General features: G+C 42.5%; 2 protein-coding genes across 5 annotated transcripts in view; one reads left to right on the top strand and one right to left on the bottom strand.

Annotated features, from left to right (window-relative positions):
* Window positions 1-2,174, bottom strand: part of LOC100019583 (leucine-rich repeat-containing protein 14-like) — a 36,014-nt gene extending 33,840 nt beyond the window's left edge. Inside the window, exon 1 of the mRNA XM_007488808.3 lies at window positions 1,986-2,174. The gene's annotated coding sequence lies outside the window, so the exon portion shown is untranslated. The remainder of the gene's footprint in view (window positions 1-1,985) is intronic.
* Window positions 2,175-2,277: 103 nt separating this feature from the next.
* RECQL4 (RecQ like helicase 4) overlaps window positions 2,278-24,142 on the top strand; it is a 45,142-nt gene continuing 23,277 nt past the window's right edge. Inside the window, exons 1-10 of one of the 4 annotated variants that reach the window (XM_007488807.2) lie at window positions 2,278-2,397; window positions 4,046-4,135; window positions 7,557-7,590; window positions 9,517-9,614; window positions 16,412-16,552; window positions 17,186-17,949; window positions 18,113-18,212; window positions 18,417-18,543; window positions 19,875-20,006; window positions 20,410-20,541. In XM_007488807.2, coding sequence (XP_007488869.1) covers window positions 4,052-4,135; window positions 7,557-7,590; window positions 9,517-9,614; window positions 16,412-16,552; window positions 17,186-17,949; window positions 18,113-18,212; window positions 18,417-18,543; window positions 19,875-20,006; window positions 20,410-20,541 — 1,612 coding nt within the window. In that variant the 5' untranslated portion in view covers window positions 2,278-2,397; window positions 4,046-4,051. Of the gene's footprint in view, window positions 2,398-4,045; window positions 4,136-7,556; window positions 7,591-9,516; window positions 9,615-16,408; window positions 16,553-17,185; window positions 17,950-18,112; window positions 18,213-18,416; window positions 18,544-19,874; window positions 20,007-20,409; window positions 20,542-24,142 lie in introns of all 4 variants that reach the window. The other 3 variants (XM_007488805.2, XM_007488806.3, XM_056822897.1) reach the window with 3 other exon arrangements.

Here is a 24,142-nt window from a genome sequence, read left to right as displayed (position 1 = left end):
TTTCATTCTTCCCCATCATACAGATTCAAATCATCTGACAGCTGTCCCAACTTTTTCCCAAAACTTCCATAGTCTAGTCAGGGCTGAAAAATACTTTAGAGATCCCTCTTGTCCAGGGGTTCTCAACTTTTTTGTGTCGTTGTAGCAATCTAGTTAAACGTATCCTTATCCAAATAATGATTTTGAGTGAAGGAAATACTAAGTTTCAGTAAGTTGGTGAAAATAAAGAAACATTTTTTCCTTAAGTTCATGAACCTCTAAAATCAATTCACAGACCAGATTTCGGTCTGTCATTTTACATCAGGAAAAGTAGTCCAGGGAGAAGGTGATTTTAGCCCAAGGTCATATGGCATTAGTGTTAGAGTAGGGATTAGTTCTGAGCTCAACATAAAATAAGCCTTTTCTAAGATGTCCAGGAGGTAGTTGGAAAGTTCAAACACCCCAAAGGGTTATGGTGCTACCACTATCAGCTAAGAGACTGAAAAACTCAAGCTGCCATTTGGCCTCAGGAACAGAACTATGGGGAAGGAAGGGGAAAGGGGAGAGAAATAGGAAGCCACATCTTTATTTCAGTTGTTATATATGCCAACCTGGCTGATATAACCATGATTGCTCTCCAAGCTTCACTGTCCTACCAGCTTCCCAAGAAATTCAAGAAGCTCCATTCCTTATACCTTTTCTAGACAATATCCCATCTCCGCTCTTTCCTTGGAACAGGGTTCTCAAAATAAGGTCCTTGAGACCTTTTCAAGAAGACCTGTGTAGTCAAAACTACTTTTGTAATGAAACTAAAATGTTTCATTTCTAGCATAGCGGATATGAAAATATACTCCATTTAAACAAAAGTTCTTTGGGAAAATCCTCAATCATTTTTAAATGTGTAAAAGGGTGGGTCCTGGGACTCAAACCAAACCAAACCAAACCACTTCTCTAGAAAGTTCACATTCACTTTCCCACCACCTTAAAGGAAACCTCTTGGGTATCCTTATCCATCCCTTCCACACACTTCCTGTCTCAGATTCCAAATCCTCAAGTAGCTTCTGCTCCACTATCACCTGAGGAGATGGGTCTCTTCATGCTTTACCCAGCAACCACCAAATTCCAAAATGCTTTGCAGTTCCTACTGTCTTTAGACACTTCTACGGCAAATTATATCTGCCACTCCCTCTCATTCAGAAAACTACTCTTTTCTCCTTTAACCTGCTCAGTGTCTATTTCTCCTAGTCTAAAATCCCTTCCACCCCACTTTCTAATTGTAGCCTCTAAACTCTGCTCCCTTCTCCCTTCATGCAATCTTCACTTCCACCTCAAGTATCTGCTTTCTAAATCTATTCCCCCTGGACTCAGACCTCCCTAATAATTTGGACGCAATCTCCATTGATGCATATACAGTCTCCATTCCTGCTTGCCCCGTCTAGGTAAATGTTGGTTTCCCTCTTCCTCAGCATCTGTTCCAAATTCACTTCCATCCCCTTGTAGTCTCCATTCTTGACTCCCCCTCCTCCTGCCCAGCCCTGCCATCCAGACTTACTTAGTCTTTACTTAACCCCCTCCATCTGTTCCAAGTCTATTCCTCCTGGACTGACACACCTCTCCACCCCACCCCCAATATAGTCATTTCAACTCCCGCTCCCTTCTCCCAGTCTCCAGTCCAGCTTTCTTGTACCCACCCCAATTCAATCTGCAACCGGGCTACACCCCACCACCGCCGCCCATCTACGCTCCTCCCAGTCTAGACCGCCCCATCCAGCTACAGTCTTGGTCAGCCTTCATCTCTTTTTCTCTCTCCCCTTTTCTCCTCCCCCACCCCGCGCTCCTCTCTCCCTAGGTCTGTCCCTCCCCTTCACAGAGCTCGCCCCGCCCGAGGCGGTTCGATGGCCAATCCGTCCTCCCTGGACCAGAACCGAGGCTACCACTGCCCGCTATCCCTAGGCCTCCGCGGCTTCCCTTCCCCCACCCTCGCGCCGCAGCCCAGTGGGTCCGACCTGGTTACCCCGGAGCCCCGGGGCCAAGCCGTGCCTCAGTCCGGGGCAACCCGGGCGCGGTTGCCACCCTCGCCGCCGTCTTAGTCGTTGTGATCACCCGCAGCTGTTGTACTTGCTGTCTCTGAGAGACAAACTACTTCCCTCCGCCACGAAAAGTAGATCCGGCTTGGCACAGATCGCGGGGTGGGGCTGGTGACGCTAGTGGCTCCCATTGGCCAAAATTCTCTAGTTCCCCGAGGATTGGTTAACTCCGTTCTTCTGCCGTTACGTACCCTCTCGCCCCGCCCCTGCCTCCGTGGTACGCTCGCGGATTGGCTGTAGTCTCAGAGCCTTTCCCTCTAGAGCGGGAGATTTACGATCTCGGTCGGGAGGGAAAGGATTTGGAATTCTCCCGCGCCTGGTGTGGTGCCGAGTGAGTTACTGGAACCCTGGGGGTGTGGGGCTTCTTGGGTCTGCTCAAGCGCGGGAATTGGGGCCTCAGCTTTTGTCTCCCCCCTTCTCTCTGCCTTATCGAAATCGGGACAAACTTTCCAACTTCAGAAGCCTTGAGGTGGAAGGTTTGGGGGAAGGATCCCGAGGTTCCCTGTGCTTGGAGATTGCCAGGGGTCAGACAATTTCTGGGATCGCTTACACCAGGAATCCTGAGGGGGTCTGCGCATGGTAGCCTCTGGAGGCTTGGCCTTAGGCACATCACTACCCCGACTCACTCTGGCTCTGTCCGGAGTTGGTGCAGCCTTTGTGGCCTTGAGCACCCCTTCCGCCATAAACCCTGAAAACTCAGAGGGGACCCTCTTTGGAAAGCTTTCTGGGGTCTGGCAGTCCTGCCTATGGCCCCGAGAGAAGAGGAAGGAAGGAAGGAAGATCGGTCTATTAAGCTCCTATTATGTGTTTATCACTACGGTTCTAAATGCTTTTACAAATAGTATTTTCATTGATCCTCACAAGAATCCGGGAAGATAGGTGTTATTATTAATGTCTTCATTTTACAGTTGGGGAAACTGAGGCAGAATTGCCCAGGGATATGCAGCTAGGAAATATCTGCGGTTGAGTGTGAAATCAGGCCCATCGCTCTTATTCTATTAGCCACCTGACAACCTCTTGTCTTAAAATGAGGGCTGGCCCTGGAAGTCAGGAAGACAACCTGGTTTTAAGTTAGTTTAGGTCATCACAGACAAGTGACTTCACTTGTCTGAGCCTCAGTTACCCAATATGTATAATAACAATTTACTTATACTTCCTTCCCCACAGTTTTTGTAAAAAGAATGATTCTAAACCTTAAAGAGTTATATAACATGTTGTTGATTTGGAAAAACAGAACCACTAAAGTAGCCATAAAACCAAATTTTCATCAGGAAAGAGACAGGTCCTTAGTAATTGGCCATTACACAGAGCTAAGTAACTACACAGAGTTACAACCCTGGGGTCTCTGGGGACAGTTCTCTGAGAGAATCATCACTAGATAATTCTTCCAAGAACAGTAGAACATAGGGATGTTATAAACCTTTTGGGGAACTAAGATAGGGGAGTATGATTGATTGGCTTTACAATGGCTAGAAGGAAATGAGTCCACAGGATTATCAGGGGAGGCTGATGCTTTACAATGGATACTAAAGAAATAGTATGGCCAAGGGCCCTGGGAGAGGATTTTGATACAATGGAAAAAACTTCTAAGATAAAAAAGGGTACCTAACATTTAATTATGTCTACTACTTACACCTAAACTGGAATCATTAAGTACTCTTAAGGTCTATTGTTCAGTCTGAAACAAAGTCATTCTAGGATTCCTCTTAAGGTAAGTTCCCAAGGGATGGGGCAAACTTGGGGTTCCCCAAAACCCATGACAGAGTATAACCCAGTTGAATTTCTTGTCAACTAGAGGAGGGCAAGGAAGAGGGGAGGGAGATGACATCAATCATGTAAACTTTGGAAAACTTACATGTAAATTTGTTGTTGGAATAAAATAAAGATAAAGTGCTATATGAATATGGATTGTTTTTATTATTAATAATGTCCCTTGGGCCTAGCCTGATCTCTGCATGGTTTTTCCTCTGCTTTCCCAGCTAGCCATGGAGCGGTACCAGGAAGTAAGGACCCTCCTGAAGACCTGGGAGAAGGCATTCTTTCAAGAACACAAAAGGAAACCCAACAAGGTATAGGAATTTTCTTATCTATAGAAGTAGGTTAGAAGGATGACTTTGGCCCAGACAGCACCTTCAGTAGATTAAAGACCTCATCATGCATGTGCACACACACATTCACAACCAACTGAAAATGTTCACTCTTCAGATTTCCATTGCTTCTTATACTTAATTTCTGTAATTTGCCATGTGCTTTCATCAGATTAATAAACTCTCTGAAGGCTGAAGCTATGTCATTTAAAATTTTTTTGTATCCACAGCACCAATCAAGAGTTCCTCCCTCTAAGGCATTTAATAGTATTTTCATTAAATTTAATACTAATTAATTGGATTATAAGTGGCATTGTTCCAGTCATTCTGTAACTCCATTTAGTGAAGTCTCAGGATTCCCAAAAGTAAAAACGGCTTCCTTATAGTGATAGAAATACAAAAATAAATTCATCAAAAAACATTTAAAAGGTAGAAGACAAAAAAGTTCAAAATGGACATACTGGTCAATTGTATCACTGCTGGGCCAAATTTAATGTTTACTTTTTTAAAAATTGTAAGTTTGTGGTTTCACAAAAGATCCCTTTTTGTTACTTATATACTGAAATGTTCTTGTTTGTTGATAATTAAATCAGTAATAATGGGGCAGCTAGGTGACTCAATGGATTGAGAACCAGGCCTAGAGACAGGAGGTCCTGGGTTCAACTGTGATCTCAGATATTCCTTGGTTATATGATCATGGGCTAGTCACTTACCTCCCATTGCCTAGCCCTTACCAATCTTCTGCCTGGAAACCAATATACAGTATCGATTCTAAGGTGGGAAATTTTTTTTAAAATCAATAATAAAAATTTTAATTTTAAAAAGATCTCCCCTAATGCATATGAAACTTTGAAGAGAAAGCAAAATACAATAATCAGCTCAACAAATTAATAAACAAATGACCTATTAACTAAAAAGGCTGAACCAGGTATATGAAAGATGTCATCAATAAGTAGGGCATTAGCCTCTGAGTAGGACTTTTCAGAACCATTTTCCTCAAGGGGCCTAAAACAAGTACACTACAAACGATGGGTGATGTCAGCCTCACTTGATAGAATGAAATGAACAGCATGGGTTCTACCCTTACCTCTACACCCTGTCCAGATGAATTTCTTAGAGATAGAGAAGGTCTAGATCGGTGATGGCAAACCTTTTAGAGATCGAGTGCTCCAATCATAACCCTCATGCCACATGTGAACCCTGTTGCCTTATCCCAGACAGGAGAGGGAAGATGCACTCCCATTGGGCTGCTAGGCAAAGGGGTGGATGAAGTGAGGAATGTCCTTAGGCATGGTAGAGAGGTAGAAGAAAGCAGCCCCTCTATGGCACATGTGCCATATGTTTGCCAACGTGTCTAGAGGAATGATGGCAAACCTATAGCACTGGTGCCAAAGATGGCACACAGAGGGCTTTCTGGATACTTGGCACTCTCCCATGCCCAGAGTCCCTTACTAGAAAGGCAAGGGGGCTTGGGCAGGCTGCTCCCTTCCCTCTCTCTACCTGTGCCCAATGACATTTTTTTGCATCACCCACCCCTTCGCCCAGCAGCTCTATGGGAGCTCTTTCTCCCTCCCCTGTGTGGGGTAGGGGTGGGGAGCAGGGCACACAATCTCTGGGGTGGGGCCAACTTGGCACTTGGTTGGGGGGGTGGGGTGGGGAGGGTCCAGCACTCCATCTCTAAAAGGTTCATCATCATTGATCTATATAATTGGGGCCAAGACTCTGCCCAGGCAGAGTACTGAGGAAGATATCATTCAGAAAGAAATTATATACTTCATTCCATCTACCTCCAGAGTTGCTTAGACCTCCCTAATCTTATGGCCTTCCCATGACTTCTCTAGTTTATCCAAGTACTGGCTAATCCCTTTTCCTGTTTTTTTTTTCTTAAACATCTATACTGATACCTTCATTTTGTAGTTACTCTTATCTCTTCTGAAACTTTGTATTTTGGTCATTGATGGCCTCTTCATTCTTAAATCCAAGGATCTTTTTTTCAGGAATGAAGGCCTTATCTTCTTAACCTCCTTGTTTTGACACTATCACCCTATGTCCATTTCTGGACACTTTTTCTTCTTTGGCTTCAGAGACACCATATTCTGAGTCTCCTACCTTTCTATGTCTTTCATGCTCTTCTTTATCCATTAATGTGAAGGAGTAGATTTTTTTTTTAAACCTTTACTCTATTTCTTGGTATCAGTTCTAAGACAGGAATGCAACAAGGCTAGGCAGTTAGGGTTAAGTGACTTGCCTGGAGTCACATAGCTAAGAAGTGTCAGATTTGAACCCAAGTCCTCCCAAGTCCAGGCCCGGCATTCTATCCACTGGGCAATCTAGTAGCCCTTTAAAAAAAATTTTTTTCCCCAAAGAGTAGTGTTTGACTTCATTATATTCTCTCTTTTTTGAGAACCTCAGCCATTCTCAGAACTTCAACCATTACTTCCACCGTAGGAGAAATAACATTATCTGGAATTCTGACTCGTTGAAACACTGATACCAAAACCAAGGGTATTGACTTCCCTCCCTAAACCATATCTTTCCAACTTCACTGTGATATGACCCAATTCATCAAGTCTCTTGACATTGTTTTTGACTCTTTATCTCACTCAGGCTTCACATCTCAGATCCCATTGTAAGTGGCAAGAACTAGGGTTTAGAGTCAGAAAGGAGATCTTCGACTCTATAATCAGTGCTTTCTTCACACTGGGTCTCTGTTTGCTTATCTGGAAAATGGACTAGAAAGTATCTTTTAGCTCTTGCTCCTAAAAGATGAGAACATGTTCCATCTTTTTCTCTGGTTGTCCCAAGTCATGTCCACACAACAGCTTAGAAATCCAGACATAGCTGTGTTCTGACACAGTATCCTTCCTCTCTTAACCAGTTGAATTCCTATCTAGACTTTAAAACCTGTCTCATGCCACCTTTTCTGTGAAACTCTCCCTGACCCCAACAAAGCAGCCTTTCCCACACAGACTTTACACGTGATACATTCTAACTACAGTTAGTTACAGTTCAGGTAAGTTCAATGCAACAAATGAATAAACAAGTGCTCCATTTTAAAAGGGGGCTGCACTATGTATGAAAGAGATCATCAGTAACTTTTTTACTAGGGGGGGTTAGCCTATGAGCAGAACTTGTCCCCTGAGTGCTTTTCGCCAAATGGCCTTGAACAGTACACTATACACATTTATTAATAAGTAAGTACATTTGTATATGATTCTATCTTATGATCATCTCTTTCGATGTATTATCCCTCTACCAATATTATGTTTCCTGAAGACATAGACCACATTTTTGTTTCTTCTCCAGTACCTAGCACAGGGCCCTGCACAAAGTAGAGACTTGATAGATTATTGGTTATATTGTGTTGCATGGTGATAAACTAATCAGGAACTGTCTGTTACAGAGTGATGTGGAGTCAGCACCAGAGGAAACAAAAGGTGAGTGAATAGCAAAAAAATATCCTCCACAGTGAGTTAGCCTAGATCAGAATTAGAGTGGATCAAAACTTCCCTGCTGATTACAGTATAGACTGGCCCTATGAGTAGCCACTACACTTTTAGCTTGGACAATAGAGTGAGAATCCAGTCTTTTTTTTTAGTTCAGTAATTCTTTTTTACCCTATTAGATGTAAAAACAATCTTTAACAATTGTTTTCTACCATTTGAGTTAGAAATTCTCTCTGCCCCCTTCCCATCCCTGAGATAGTAGGTAACTTGATATAAGTTATATATGTGCTATCTTGCAAAACATTTCCATATTCTTCATATTGTAGAAGACAGTGCACATACACACAAAACCAAAAACAACAAAACCCAAGAAGAAAATAAAGTGAAAAGTGGTATGCTTCAATTTGTATTCTGACTCCATCAGTTTTTTCTCTAGCAATGGATAGCATTTTTCATCATGAGTCTTTTGGAGTTGTCTTTGATCATTGTATCACTGAGATATCTCTATCACTAAGTCATTCACAGTTGATCCTCATATGTTGTTTTTTAAAAACCTTTACCTTCTCTTAGAATCAATACTAAATATCAGTTCCAAAGCAGAAGAGTGGTAAAGATGAGGCAATTGAGGTTAAATGACTTGCCCAGGGTCACATAGCTAAGAAGTGTCTAAGGCCAGATTTGAACCCATCTCTAGGCCTGGTTCTCTATCCTCTAAGCTACCTAGCTGCCCCTGTTCTTGACATTATTGCTGCTACTGTCTACAGTATTCTACCCACAGCCTGGGTAGGGCTCCAGAGCCATTGAAATGTAAGCAGATTGTAGATAAGTCTGTATCTTATACTAGGTTAGGAAGGCAGATATTCAAACAGGTGAATGTTAAGCTCTGTATTTGCCTTTTGAGTGATTAGGTGATTTTGGAGTCAGGAAGGAACTTGGTACTTTTAAAGAGACTGATGAGAAAGCTCCAGAAGAACATTAGTTCAGAAAGTTGCTGAGCAGGCACTAGGTCTACCCAGCAAAAGGTGATTCTACTTTTGAGAAGTTTTGTGAGCTGAATCCAGGGATGCTGAATTGTCATTCAGGTGACTTTTAGGAGAACAATCTAAGATGAATAGACCTGGAGCTCAACAACAGGAAGATGACAGAAAAAGCATTATCCTTCCACAAGGTATAGAACAATAAGAGCAGGGAACTAGTAATTCAGAGGTTGATCTGTATGTAATGCTTGTGCACTGAATTGAGTAAAGATTGTTTCTTCTGTTCATGTAATGTCTGTGTGGTGTGGACCTAGATGTTCTCTTACTCTAGTAAAATTTCTTGGACACTTTGGATAGATAACTCAAAATGTTTTGGTAAAGAGAAAGGGAGAGGAAGAAGCCAAAGTTCATATTTTGGGTGACACCTGTTTTGGGATCAGAAAACTTTTCTGATGGTTTCAGGGGCAGCTAGGTGGCACAGTGGATAGAGAGAGAGGTCTGGAATTGGGAGGACCTGAGTTCAAATGTGGTCTCAGACACTTCCTAGCTGTGTGACCCTGGGAAAGTCACATAATCCTAGTTGCCTAACTTTTCGACCTTCTTCCCTAGAGTTGTTACTAAGACAGAAAGTAAGGGGTTAAAGAAAAGAAAAGAGCAGCCAACAGCAACTTATTTGTGGGGATGGAAAGAGGCTCCCACCCTAGATAGGATCATAGCATAGGATAAGAATGGATGTGTCATAAGATGTGTGATTGGACATAATGAGCTACAACACTGATGGAGTAAACAAAATCTGGGACAGCCAGGTACCAAGTTGGAGTATTTGTCAGCTAGGGTCCTTAACCATACTGACTGCTGACTAGATCTGACTCGTATTGTGTTTCATGGTCTCTCTTTCATCTTACAACATGACTCTGACTGCCCCTTTTCTCCCTACCAGAACTCTACCGAGAATACCGAACCCTAAGAAAAAGCCAGGAGTCAGTAGGTCTTTCACAGCCCAGCAACTCAGGCCAGCAGGATCCAGCAGTAGAACAGGTAAATGGAAGGGACCCAGAACTGCAGCAAATAAACCTTTAAATTTCTCACAGAAACTTGCTCAAACTTGGTATTACCAAAGAAAGAGTTCCTGACTATAAAGGGGTAATGGGATATTTTTAGGGGAAGCTTCTTGTTATAACAAAGTGAAAAGAACATTGAATGGGAAATCAGGAAGCATGGGTCCTAGATTCTCTCATTAGTGACTATGGATAAGTATCTTCTTCTCTGAAGGCTTTGATTTCTTCATCTGTCAAGTCACCTCATTCCCTGGGACTCGGTTTCCTCATCTGTAAAATAAGGGAGTTAGATTAGATGAGCTCTGAGGTCCTTTCTGGCTCTAGATTGATAAACCTTCTAGTTCTAATGATCTGTTCTATTTCTCTTTATGAATTTTCTCTAATAAAATGCTAGTTTGATGCTTAACCTAATTTATAATAAGAAATATGCTTTAATGGACAGATTTTTATCTTATCAGCAACTTTCAAAATCCCATTGTGTAGTCCCTATAACACTACGATATACTTATGTGTATACTTAGAGATAATTTATGTAATAATTTGAATGCCATTTGTTCTTTGAATGTGAGAAAAATTTTACATAAAAAAAATTTATGGTGGTCAATTTAACCAGTATTCAATACTATTATATGTGACCAAGTCTGGGGACACATTTTAAGTTCTGAGTTTTAGTAATCCTATCTGTGAACCCATCTGACCAAGGTATTTTTTGAGAGATTGGCATGATGGGTATAAGTGGAATTCTGTAGCTTTTCAAATAAGACAGCGTATATAAATCACTTTATAAGCTCTAGAATGATGAAAATGTATGTGTATATGCATATCATGTTCAGTGTGTGCATATATATGTGTGTGTGGATTTATTTCTACCATACGTTGTAATAGTAGTCACTTTTGCTGAATGTACTATATTCCTAGTTTTGCTTTTAGGTTGGTTGTCTGTATGATTATTTTTTTTTATCCCTTACCTTCTGTCTTAGGATCGGCTCTTAAGACAGAAGAAAAGCAGGGGCTAGGCATTTGGAGTTAAGTGACTTGCCCAGGGTCACACAGCTAGAAAGTGACTAAGGCCAGATTTGAGCCCAGGTCCTTCTGACTCCAGGTCTGGTGCTCTATCCACTGTGCTACCTAGCTGCCCCTCTGTTTCTAGGTTATTAACAGCTTTTTCCCACAATATAAGGTACAGCCAGAAAAATCCACACCTTTGTACAAATAATTCTTTCGATTTCCTTCAGGTATATTCCCCAAAATGGGATTACTAAACTGAGGAAATAGGTTCACAACCTCTTAGGGTGCACTGCTAACTTGTTCTCAAAAGAGACTGCACCATATTGCAAGGCCATCAGCATTCTTGGACCTGATGTTGGGTTTTATTAATTTAATTATTTTTGCCAGATGGCTGGATGTGAGGTCAAGCCCCAGAGTTTTTATTTGACTTTCTTTGATTACTAGAAAGACTAAAAGTTGTCCAAAGTTGTTATTTACCATATTTGTATCCTCTGTGAACTATTTGTTCATATCATTTCAAGATAGTGTATTTCCCTCATAAATTGATACCATTCCCCATGAACACTAGGTCTTAGGCTTTTGTCTGACTTAAACATGAAAAATTTCCCAAACTTATTCCCTTTTTTTAAACCCTTCTGTCTTAGTATCAATTCTGTATATTAAGTGTCTGAGGTCATATTTGAACCCAGGATCTCTAGTCTCTAGGCCTGGTTCTCTATCTATTGAGTCACCTAGCTGCTTCAGCCTATTCTTTTTTTTTTAATTATTGGAATTAAGTTACATTTGGTTAACTATGAAGTAATATAATAATAATAATGATAATAATAGCTAACACTTATCTAGTGCTTACTGTGTGCCACTATGATAAGTGCTTTACAATTATTAATTTATTTGATCTTTTTCACAACCCTGGGAAGTAGTAAAGAATACTGAAGAGATAGAGTGGGGCTGGATTAATGAAGGGCTTTTAAGGTAAAAAAAAGATTAATATTTGATCCTGAGGAAATAAAGAACTCCTGGAATTTATCCTGTAGAAAGGTGACTTGATCAGAACTTTGCATTAGGAAGACCACTTTGACAGCCCAGTAAAGAATGGACTGGACTGAGGAGAGCCTAGATACAGAGAGACCCACCAGCAGGTTATTGCAATAGTCCAGACATGAAGTGATGAGGGTGACGGTGTCAGGAGAGAAGAGGCAGGGTACAAGAGATGTTCTGAAGGTAGCATCAAGACAGCAATAAATTCAATATGGGGAGTGAGAGTGAGGAGTCCAGAATGACACTTAGGTTGTATACTTGGGTGACAGGGAGTCTGGTCTGGTGGTGCCTTCAAATTCATAGGGTAGTTAGGAAATGGGGAGGACTTGGGAAGAAAGATAATGAATTGAGTTTAAGTTTGACATCCAATTTGAGGTGTCTAAAGGTCAGGTGGAGATAGGAGAAAAATTAGAGCTGTATAAATAGATCTGAGAAGTTTCAACATAGAGATAATAATCAAGTCCAGAAAAACTAATGAGATTAAGAAGAGAGTATAAAGGAGAGAGAGAGAGAGAGAGAGAGAGAGAGAGAGAGAGAGAGAGAGAGAGAGAGAGAGAGAGAGTGTGTGGTGTGTGTGTGTGTGTGTGTGTGTGTTTGGGCCTCTCTTGGTGTTTCCTATGTAAATGGTCAGATTTCAGGAGGTTCTACATTGTCCCAGGGTTTGTTTGTTTCAGTCAGTACATTGTCACTGGCCACAGGAACATCTTGAGGATCTCACCATAAATGGGTAATCCCTCTTCAACTTGGTCTTTGGACAAAATCTTCTCCATCACAGTGGTGAATGTCTTTGATATTCTCCCTATTTTATACCTCTCCTGATATTTATGATCAGAGGATTGCTGAACAGGGTTATTTCTGTTTTATCTTTCAAGAATAAATTTGATGTCAAGATGAGAGACACATTGTTGAAAAAGAATCTCTAAGGTGACATTTTGTTCTAATGAATGAAGTGGTTTTTCATAATCAACAAACAATAAACATGACAGAAACTTATCCCCTACATTTTAAGTTAATTATGAAATGTTAAAAATGCATAGTATCCATTTTTGAGTATCACTCATGAGAGCCTGGATGGTTCCCTGCTCCTGCCCTCTTGGAATGTGCCCTCAATTCACCATACTACTCATTAAGATTGTGTACCAATAAAAAGGTCAGTGATTTTCTCATCAGTTTTTTTCATTGTTAATGAGAACCAAAGTTTTTTCAACACTTTTGATGTTTTTCCTTCCTTCACTGTCAGTTGCTTGATGACTTCAGAATTGTGTTGCCTCTAGCACAGATTTCTTTTATATGTATTTGGTCCAAAAGATCTGCTTTTCCCTTTTGTTCTTTTTAGTCTTATTTCCACAACTCCCTTATAAGTGTCCAAGCACAGTGTTTCCACCCTCCTTGGTGAAAAAAAAGATTATATATAATTTGTATATATATATAAAAAGATTATTATATAAGTTATAATGATTTGTACACATTTCCATTTTCCTTCTCTTTATGGTCCTTCCATTTTCATGTTTGAAATCTCTTGAGGTTTCTTTGCTTAGTTGGATATTTTGCTGTGCTTTCTTTAAACTGGTTTTTAGCTAAACTCTAGAATTCTTTCTGCTTTATGAAAGGACATGCGTCACAACTGCCCATCTTTCTTCTTTGTAAGGCTTTTTATTCTAACTCAGTGTTGCTTTTGGCAGCCATTCCTCTCCATTTGGCCAGTTAGGTCAGATATGTGCTGACAGAGGTACTTTTTGGGCTCTTGGTCTCCTTGTTGCAATTTGTGTTGTTTAAACTTCTAGATGAAATTTTTATCATTGGTGTCATGTCTTTCTCATTTCTGATTATTAATTATATACTTGATTCTTTCAGGATTGATTTGTTTTGGTTGTGTGCCATATCTCTTTGCTCATTAATTTTTGTTTTGTTTATTTACTTGCTAGTTTATAACTAATCTTGATCTTAGTTCTGACATATAAGTGATCTGAATGTACATATATAGTTGATTCAAGAATAACTCCCAGGGAATCAATAGCAAATTTTTACTTCTTTGCTTAAATATAATCAATTTTATCCTTTATAGTGCTGGCCATATCCAATGCATTCTAAGTCAAAAGAAAATGTTCATTGTATAAAGGGAGAAGAAGCCTTCCATGCAAACTACAAGCCTTTGACCTTTTATTCCTTCTTTCTCTTAGTCAGCTAGCATTTATTAAACACCTACTGTGTGCGAGGCATTGGGCTAGGCCTAAGGATACAAAGCAGAAACAGGGGTCAAACAGTGCTGTCTAGGGACTCACAATCTAATAGGGGAAACAATATTCAAACAACTATCTATGAACAATATATATGTGGTGTAAATTGGGGATATTCTTGCAGGGAAGGCTCAATTAAAGACTAAACTAAAATGAATGAAACCTGGGAAAGGCTTCTTGCAGAAAGGAGAATTTTAGCTGAGACTTGAAGAAAACCAGGAGGTAGAGGCGAGGAGGGAAAGGATTGTAGGCATAGAGAGAGCTTGAGAAAAGGGTTGAGTGCTGAGCTGCTAAGGCAGTGAATAATCAACTTATTTGTTCTCTGCCCTGTCTATGCTGGAGTCCCAGAAGACTGGTAGAGGGACAGCCAGCTGTGGCCTTTGGTTCATCTTGATGCTTTCAAAGGATCCCAGCTGGTGACTTGGGCTACAGTCTCCTTCTCCTCCCACTCCAGTGTAAACTCCCAGCTCACCTGGGTTTCCATTCTCTTCTACCATATGCTTCTCTAATTAACCTGAATCCTCCTTTCTTACATTGCTATGGCCCTTTATGGTTCATAAAACACTTTTCCATTCAGGATCTCATTTGTTCCTTCCCATACCACTTGGAGATATAGATAGGGAGGGTTCTCTCTGATACTTTGGTAGAGTGAGCCATGCTCTCATTATTATGGGCATGCTCTCCACTGGCGCAGATTGCAACCCATCTGTACCTTTTTATCAAATGTGGTTTTTGACTATCCTATGAATCTGTCACAAAGAATCTACCTAATACATGGGAGGCCTCTCTAGTTCTTTCAATATTTTGCAGACACAAAGATGGCAGGCAGGCAAGCCATCTGTTTCCAGCTGACCTCCTTTTCTGGTCCTTTTATATCCCTGCTACTATGTAGGTCACCATTAGTGAGTGATAGGCTGCTGCCAGTTTCCATCCTGGCAACATTGCATGCAGCTTACCATTGAGAGATTTTCTTTTTTTAACCCTTACTTTTGGTCTTAGTAACTCTTAGACACAAAAGGCAAGGGCTAGGCAAATGGGGTTAAGTGACCTGCCCAGGATCACACAACTAAGAAATGTCTGAGGCGAGGTCCTCCAGGTCCAGGCCTAGTGCTTTATACACTGTGCTATACAGCTGCCCCTTCCTGTTTTAAATGAGTGTTGATTCAATTGGATTTTACAGACAGGAAGACTGAAGCTTAGAAAGACAAAAAGTGACCTTCAAACATGATTATATCTTTCTTTCCCCTTTCTTATGTTCTTTGCTATGTTCAAAGGGCACCTGAGGAATAATAGAATTGTAGGATCTCAGTCTTAAAATAGGAAGCAGCCTCCAAGGCCATCTCACCCTTAAATATGGCAGTAGGGTGCTGTTAAGATGCTTCTTCCCCTCTGTGACTAACTTTGGTCCTGTAAGAGGGTTTTAGGTCTGCTTAGGAGTAGGGGTGAGGTTCTAAGGCACTCTTAGCCTTCTTCATATGGTGCATAGACCTGCTTCCCAAACACAAGGGTCTCCCTTTTTAGCCACAGACTTGCAGGATGTTTTCAAACTCGAAAAGACTTTTGATCACATCCAGCCATCTTGTTTTATATATGGTGTAGCATACCAGGCATGTTGGCATCTGGGAAGTATGGTTGACGTATTGATATTGTATTATATATATATTCATTTATCAGATACTGGGTCAGATCAGTTAATGATCTTTGTATAAGAAGCTACAGTCCAAAGGGCAACAGAATTCCTGAGCCGCCACAAAGGCTTAGCTCTCACCTGGTCAAACCACATTCCTTTGAAAAGCGCATGTCAGGGGAATCTCCACCTCCTCTGATCTTGTCATTGTCTATTCAACCAATGTTAAGACCTGTGCTATGTTACGTATTCATTGATCACCTCTCAATCCACAATAAATGCTGGGGTAGGGAGCGCTATTCTCTCTCTTGATTCCTGGATCCTCGGAGTTCTTTCTCCTAATTTCTTCTTATCTGTCCTAGCGACACTGTCGCTCACATGCTTTCTATCTAGGAGTTCTTACTCCCACGTGTTTTCTTATTTCTCATGTTTTCCTTTAATTGATTATCCAAGGAAGACATTATAAGGAGATAGCGCCTCTCCCCATATCTTTTACTTGTCTTTGAGTCTTCATTTATCATCCGTTTCCCTCAGGCTCCCTTCTCCTTCTCAAGTTATAACCCACAGGAAAATTTATATAGCAACTACAGGCCGGATTGTTACATATGGGGAAACTGAGACCTAGAGAGAGGGCTCAGGATTTCTTTCGCCAAGGACACAGAGCTAAGGAGTGGCAGAGCTAGAAGCTGGACCCAGATCTGTGATTGAGTGGGATGCACATATTGTCCACTACCTAGGCTGTCATTCCATACCGCACTCAGCCTCTCTCAGGGGGAGAGCCTCCTCTGCAGTTTCACCTTGCCAACTCTTTCTCCAACCACCTTGCTTTGACTTCAGCCTGTTTTCTTCTCTGTCTCCTCTCAGCAGACACCAGAACTGGATTTCTGGGGTGCACATCTGAACAGGAATATGACCAAGCCACCACTGCCCACCCAGACGGCCATCCTCCAGGTGCCTTCACAGTGCTATGGGAAGAAGCTTAAGTCTAACCTAAAAGCTGCCCTGCAGGTGTGTTTTGGGGGAACCCAGGAAGGAAGGAGTTTATGACAACATACTATGACTTAGAAGTTTGTAGAAGGTGGGAGTGCGGAGGAATGATTGGCCAAAACACTGGACTAGGGAGAAAGAAACTATGAAATTTTTCAGTAATTGGATCTTCACAGCATACTCCAAACTTTTCTCTTACCAAGTTTTCACCCATAGTACATCAATAATATACTGATGTATCAGATGGCAGCTGAGTGGCTCAGTGAATTGAGAGTCAGGCCCAGAGACAGGCGGTCCTAGATTCAAATCTGGCCTCAGACACTTCCTAACTAGGTGACCCTGGGCAAGTCACTTAGCCCCCATTGCCTAGCCCTTACCTATCTTCTGCTTTAGAACCAATACATAGTATTGATTCTAAGATGGAAGGTAAGGATTTAAAAAAAAATACACTGATATATCTGGCCTGATTTCTTTCTTGATGGATATTTCTGGTCCTGAATAGGTCTCTGAATCCTCTCAGGATGGTAGTAGGAGGGGTCATGGCCTCGGTCAGATAGAATTGTTGAAAGGATTGGAGTTGGTATGATTATGAAATCAAAGGACTGTCCTTTTTGGGTATGGAAAGGAAACTGAGGCACTTCTTCCCTTTCATAGGTAGGACCCTCCTCAGGCCGGATACCTCGGCTTCCATGCAGACAGCAGCCAAAGACATGCCCATCACCCAAATCTCATTTGTCGGTTCCCTTTGCTCCACCAGAAGTCATACCCAGTTCCTGTGAAGGAGATGTTGTCATGCTTAAGCCTTCCATACCTACCTGGAGCTGTGGACCAAAGTTCATTCCCCAGCTTGGGAAACTGAAGCAGTTACAACACACCCTGGGCCAGAGACTGAGCTCCCTGGATCCTGGCTGGTTGCAGAGGTGCCAGGATGAGGCCAAAGAGAAGCCAGAGAGGTTAGAACACTCCAGTTCCCTGAGCTCATTATCAGAGGTCCAAGAACCTTGTCCAGAAAAGAAATGCACAGAATCCCAGCACTCTGCTAAGACAGATCTGAGATCAGTCTTTAACGATGGTGATGGTTTCAGTGATGCTTCACTGCCTGAGACCCTGACAACAAAGCCAGTCTTTGGCAGCCTCCCTGAGAAGGAAGATGCCCCTTCAATGAGTGAGGTCAGAACATTGCAGAGAAATCTCACTCAGAAGAGACAGAGGGATGAAAGCCAAGATAGAACTCTGAAGCACCAGAAAATTGGTACCAAGAAGAAGAAGCTCAGGAGCGAGTCTGCACCAGAGTCTAATGGGGAGCATACCAGGGAGTCTGGGAGAGTGGCAGCTCTGGAGATCCCCAAGGAAGACCTTCTGGGAGAAATGGTCGTGGAGAGGATGGCCAAGACTGTCACTGGGGCCAAAGCCCCCAGGTACTGTTCACAGGTTAAGTTGGGGAGACAGACTTCCAACCACAGTGATCACTGTCTCAGGGCCCAAGGTTCAGCAAGAAGCAGGGTCCACTAAGATTGGTTGGAAAACTGTGCTCCAGAGGTGGCAGAGCTCCTCAGTCACTGAACTTTGGGTCTTTTTCAGGACATTCTCCAAGGCCAATGGTAACTTTGTACGTCTCAACTTAAAGAAGAAATGTTATGCTAAGGGCTTTGTTCTGAGGGGTAAACACCTCCGTAAGCAGGTAAGGGGTCCTTAGCCTCTATTTCTGACCCTGGGTAAACCACTGTCCTCAGTTCATACCCATTCAGAGAGGCTGGAGATACAAGGGTATATGGCCACCTCATTGGAGATTAAGCCTTGGTGTATCTTAAGAATAACTATGTTCCAGAGGTATTGGCAGTATGGCAGGCTTAGATTTATCTCACTCATGTCTCCTCACCTGCAGATATGGAAGAAGAAGTGGCAGATGAAAGGCGAGCAGTTTGGGGGTGGCTGGTCCAGAGGTCGGGGTAAAGAATCCTGCTTCAGATGTGGAGGCGCTGGGCATTGGGCTTCACAGTGCCCTGGAAGAGGTAACAGGGAGTGCCAAGGCAGGACTGCACAGGGGTGCCTCTGCCAGGTCTGGTTAAATTCTGATCTGGAATAGTCACTCATTCCCATTCTTTCTGCTGTCTAAGGGCAGAGGCTCTTTGTGAAGGAAGCCCATGTTCCAGCCACAGGAGGCTGTCCTGGGAAGAGGCTGGCTCTGAGCTGGGCATGGGCAGGGCGAGTTCAGTTCAATTCAGCAAGTGCTTGTTCTATAATGGTAATAATTCCTATTTCTGTTTTTCTTAAAATTAGCCCATGAGGCAAATGGTGCTAGGATTTTCTTTTGCATTTTACAGATAAAGGAACCTGAGGCTCGGAGAGGAGATGGCTTATCAGTGGTCACGCAGCTAGTCCTGACCCAGGACTCAAACCTAGGCCTCATATTTCCAAGTCCATTTTTCTTTGGACATTATACTGCCTTACTTATGTGTTAGTTACTAGGATAAAAGGCAAGGGTGACACATATCAAGACATGATTTCTGCCCTTGGGGATTTACAATCTAGTTCATTTAGGGAACATGATAGGCTAGTGCATTAGACATGGATGTACAATAGTCCTCGGCATGCCAAAACTAGAAGGAATATATAAGGACCTTTTCTCATTGTACAGAAGAGAAGGCAGAAGGCAGGCCACCTCCTTCCTTTGGCAGTACAGCAGTAGGAACCCTTGCCCTGTGTCCTATCATGACCTACCTGGGAACGTTTTCAGGAGGAGAAGCAGACCTTGGGTTTGTGCCAGAAAAGCAGTTGTCTTCCAAGCAGAGGCAGAGGCCTTACCCGACAGTGTGCCATCCACCAGAGGGTGGGAAGATGATCTGATTCTTGCCCTCCCTGCAACAGTACCTATACTGCCCCACACACACCCCTCCCACTCTAGACCCTGACTTGCTGTGAATCCTCTAAATCCTTCTCTCTTCTTCCCTTACATTCAGTTCTTCCAGGCAGTTTTAATCACTGGGGGGAAAAATCTCCTTCCTTCCTCCTTCCAACCTTCTGCCCCACATCACCTCTTGGCTATGGCAGGTACCCTCAAAAGGGTAGGCTTTGCCCTTGGGGACAGTGACCAGTGAGTAAAAGCCCCATACCCCTGTGCCCCCATTTCTGGTTTGGACAGAACAGGATGGATTTCACAATATATATTTGTCTGATTTGTAAATATATGTACATTGAGGGTTCTTGCTCAAAAATATTTTTTAATTGATAAGAGTGCACAAAAAGTTTGGAGACTATAGTGTTAGAGGGTGGGTATGGGGGTGGGGGGTAGAGCTTAAAGGGAAGGTGGAGGAAGTGCTGCAGGTCATTCCTTCCCCTGCAGCTCTCACTTCTCACCAGTCTTCTGAGGAGGGAGACAGTAAGACCTTAGAAGAGCAGGAGGAGGAAGAGCCCCCCCTTCCCACGCTGGAGGAGGTGGCCCAGAGAGTCAGTTCTGCTGCCTGCAGGGTCCTTGGTGAGCTGTTTGTGGTACCTGGAGGGGAAAGGGGAGGAGGAGGGAGGCCTTAGTTGGCCTCTTTAGTCCCCCAAAATCAGGATTCATTCAGGAGCCCAGAGCCTTATGCCCCCTCTGTCCCTACCCTATCAGGGATCCAGGGTTGTGGGTCCATGGACCAGAGGTGTGAATTTCTGTATTCCTTTCTCTATGGGGATTTTCCAGGCTGGGAGGGCTCTTAGCCTAAGGGGAGTGCCCTCTCTCAGTGCCTCTTCCCCCTGTGGCACATCCTGGGCTTTGGGGATTGTAGGCCTGTGTGTCTGTGACTTTTCCTAAAGGAATAACCCTGGTTTGGAGAGTTGGCTTCCAAAGGTAGCTTGCTCTGTGCTTAAAGCTATCTCTCTTGTCCTCTCCTCTATCCCAGAGAGTAAGAAGTGGAGCAGGCAATCTCAGCCAGAAGAGCCAGTGCCCCCAAAGGGGCCTGAGTGCAAAGCCCCTGAGCTTCCCTCTGCCGTGGAGCCATTGTATGGCTTGGGGCCTTCTGGGCAAGTGGCAGGTAAGATATATAGCATTTGTAGGCTGCAGAATAGAGAGGATGATGTGATGTTCTCTCTGCATCTGTGGTGGCCACGGAGGCACTGAAGGGCAGGCTGCATTCCATCCAGGGCCCACAGCTGCACAGCACGATGCACTCATGAAGCACTCTTGGGAAGACACTCTGACTCAATTGTCACAACCACAGTGGCCACTAGGTGGTGCTGTGGGCTGTGGCTTCAACTATGTTCACAGTAGCTGTGACCCTAGGCAAGTTACTTTGCCTCAGTTTCCTCACCTGTAAAATGGACATAATCACAGCATGTACCTCTCAGAGCTATTGTGAGGACAAAGCGAGCTAATATTTGTACAGTGCTTTGCAAACCTTAAATCACTAAGTAAATATTAGCTTTTATTATTAGCAATTTCCTGGTGTACCCAGAATCATTAACTCTCTTTCATGGATGAGGAAACCAAAGATTCATATAAGTGAGGTAATTTACCCAGAACTACATGGCTGCTAATTGAAGGAACCCACGAATTATATTCAAACCCAAGACACCAAGTCTGTTCTCTTTGCAGTAAATCACTTTGAGTTTCTTCCCCCATCCTGAAAAATCCCTCATTAGATCCTGTCTCCCCCCTTATCTACTATTCTGTATCTCTCTTCCCTTTCTTAGCTGAACTCCTTTAAAAAAAGCTTTTTTTGCCCCTTGTTTCTCTCCTCATCTTTCAGTCTCTTCAGAACCCTGTGCCATCTGACCCAGAGTGCCATTCAGCACTCTGCTGGAACTGTTCTCTCCAAAGTTCCTAGTGATCTCTGAATTGCAGAGTCTGATGGCCTCTTCTCAGTCCTCATCCTTCTCGATGTCTGTGGCATTTAGCACTGCTGTCTCTTCCTAGGCACTTCCTCCTCTTTGGGTTTTGGTGACATCACTCCCTCTTGGTTCAGCTCCTGCCAATTTACTCTCTTTTGGCCCCTTCTCAGTCTTCTTTGCAGAATCATTACTCTCATCGTGCCACCTAACTGTACCCCTGTGGGAAGGAAATCACTTTAAAAGACTGATATATATTAATTTAAGGTCGCCAAGGAATTCAGCTATGTAATTCCTAACTGAAAACTCAAGTCAGCAGTCAACCTTTTATAGAGTTTAATTACAAAACAGGAGGAAGAAAGGAATTAGAGATAGAGAGAGAGAGGGAGAGAGAAAGGGGAGAGAAGGGAATAGGGCTTAAATACCCCTTCTGTTTTGGCTGGGCCAAAAGGCCCAAGCCCTTAGATAGCTGAGGCAAAGAAAAGAGATCAGTCCCTATTACTCACGTGACCAAAATGGAGAAACAGTCTCAGGGGCCTCCACCTCCAGCTTCCTTCAGAGCCAACACCTCTCCAACCAACTCAGAGCCAAAACTCTCCAACCAACTCCCCTCAGTCCTCAGACCCCTCTCTCTTTAAGGAAACCATCCAAGTTCCCTCCCCTCAGTTCTCACATCTACCAATCACTGTCCATGTCTTCCCTGTGCCAATGGTGGCTCTAGCTTAACCCAGGACCGCCCAGAGGTCTGTGGCTTTGCACATGTCTGTTGAAGGTCATATTCTCAAATAATTAAATCTTGATCCTTTGCTACAGCCCTTCCTAAATCCTGTTACCCTGAGTAGGGTGGAGATTGGAATAATTAAATTTTGATCTATGCTGCAGCCCTTCCTAAATCCTGTTACCCTGAGTAGGGTGGAGATTGGAATAATTAAATTTTGACCTATGTTGCAGCCCTTTCCATTGTTCAGCAAAAGGTTTCTGTCCTAAAGTAATCTTAAGAAGGGAGGAGGAGGAACCTCCCATGCCAATGGGGTTCACATTCCAATAGACTATCAGTAAGAAATTTTCCAAGTATGAAATTTCCCAATGGTGAAATTTCCAACATTTATAAGTCTAAGAAATTTTAAGGTTTACACCCCCCACCTGGGTTCCCTTCTCTTTCTACTGTTTTCTCAGATTGATGTTTGCAGAGCTGGTCTCTCTCCTAATCTTCTGTCCCTCATCACTACCTGCTTATGGGACATTTTGAAATAGATGTTCTATAAGCATTTTAAGCCTAACATGTTCAAAAGAACTCGTCTTCCCTCTAAACTCACCTTTCCCTAATTTTCTTAAGGTATCATCCTCATTTTTTCTTCCCCCCCAAGTATTTTTGTTGTTGTCATTCAATTTTGTCCAACTCTTTGTGACCTCTGTTTTGAGGTTTTCTTGGCAAAGATACTAGAATGATTTGCCATTTCATTTTCTAGTTCATTTTACAGATGAGAAAACTGAGGCAAACAGAGTTAAGTGACTTGCCTAGGGTCTTTGGCTGGATTTGAACTCTTGAAGAGTCCGCCTGATTCCAAGCCCAGAACTCTATCCGTTATTAGTTATGTCTGTCCACCTATCAGTTACCAAATCTTGTTGCTTTACACCTCACACATGCCCTTTTTTCTCCACTCAAATAGCTGCTACCCTAGTTTAGGCCCTACTTACCTCCTGATTATTGGTCCTCCTGCCTCCCTTCTTTGCCCTGATACAGCTGCCAAAATGATTTTCCTAAAACACAGCTCTGACCATGCCTGCCCTACCTAACCATCCACCATCTCAGTTAATTACAGTGGCTCCCTGTTACCACTAGGATCAACTACAAAATTCTCTCTTTAGATTTTAAAACTGATTAAACTTGACCACATCATCCTTTTTCCAGCCTTCTTACACATTACTGTTCTCCATGCTGGCCTTTCTCCCTCACACACAATATTTCAACTCATATCTTCATGTCTTTTTACTGCCCCCATACCTGGAATACTTTCCCTCTTTCTTCCTGCATCTTTGAATCTATATTTTCTATAATAGACTGAACTCGGGAAGCATCTCCTACTGGAAACCTTTCTTGTTCCCCATTACCTGGTATCTTACCCTCAAATCTGATATAGATTTGATATATGCAGTCATGTAAAGCATTTTACCAGATGAGTCGTTTTGTGAAAGAAACGTAGAAGTAAAAAAAAAAGGGAGTGACAAGGAAAGAAATTGAAATATAGCAAGTTTTGGTCTACATTAAGACTCCATCAGTTCTTTTTCTGGAGGTGGGTGGCATTTTTTATCACGACTCTTTAGGATTGTCTTAAATCATTGTATTGTTAAGAATAACCAGGTCATTCACACTTGTTCATCAAACAGTATTGCTTTACTGTATACATTGGTCTTCTGATTCTGCTCAGTTCATTTTGTTATAAATTCATTTAAGTCTTTCCAGGTTTTTCTCAATGCATTCTGCTTGTTTTTCACAATCATATAGCACGACTTGTTCAATCATACTCCAATTGATGGACACCTCCTCAATTTCCAATTCTTTGCCACTACTAAAAGAGCTGCTACAAATATTTTTGTACAACTATTTTTTTTAAAATATATTTTATTTGATCATTTCCAAGCATTATTCGTTAAAGACATAGATCATTTTCTTTTCCTCCCCCCCACCCCCCATAGCCGACGCGTAAGTCCACTGGGCATTAGATGTTTTCTTGATTTGAACCCATTGCTTTGTTGATAGTATTTGCATTAGAGTGTTCATTTAGAGTCTATCCTCTGTCATGTCCC

This window comes from Monodelphis domestica, chromosome 3 (assembly GCF_027887165.1).
Source record: "Monodelphis domestica isolate mMonDom1 chromosome 3, mMonDom1.pri, whole genome shotgun sequence".
Taxonomy (NCBI): domain Eukaryota; kingdom Metazoa; phylum Chordata; class Mammalia; order Didelphimorphia; family Didelphidae; genus Monodelphis; species Monodelphis domestica.
Note: the sequence above shows the minus strand (reverse complement) of the source record. Positions and strands in the feature narration are given on the sequence as shown.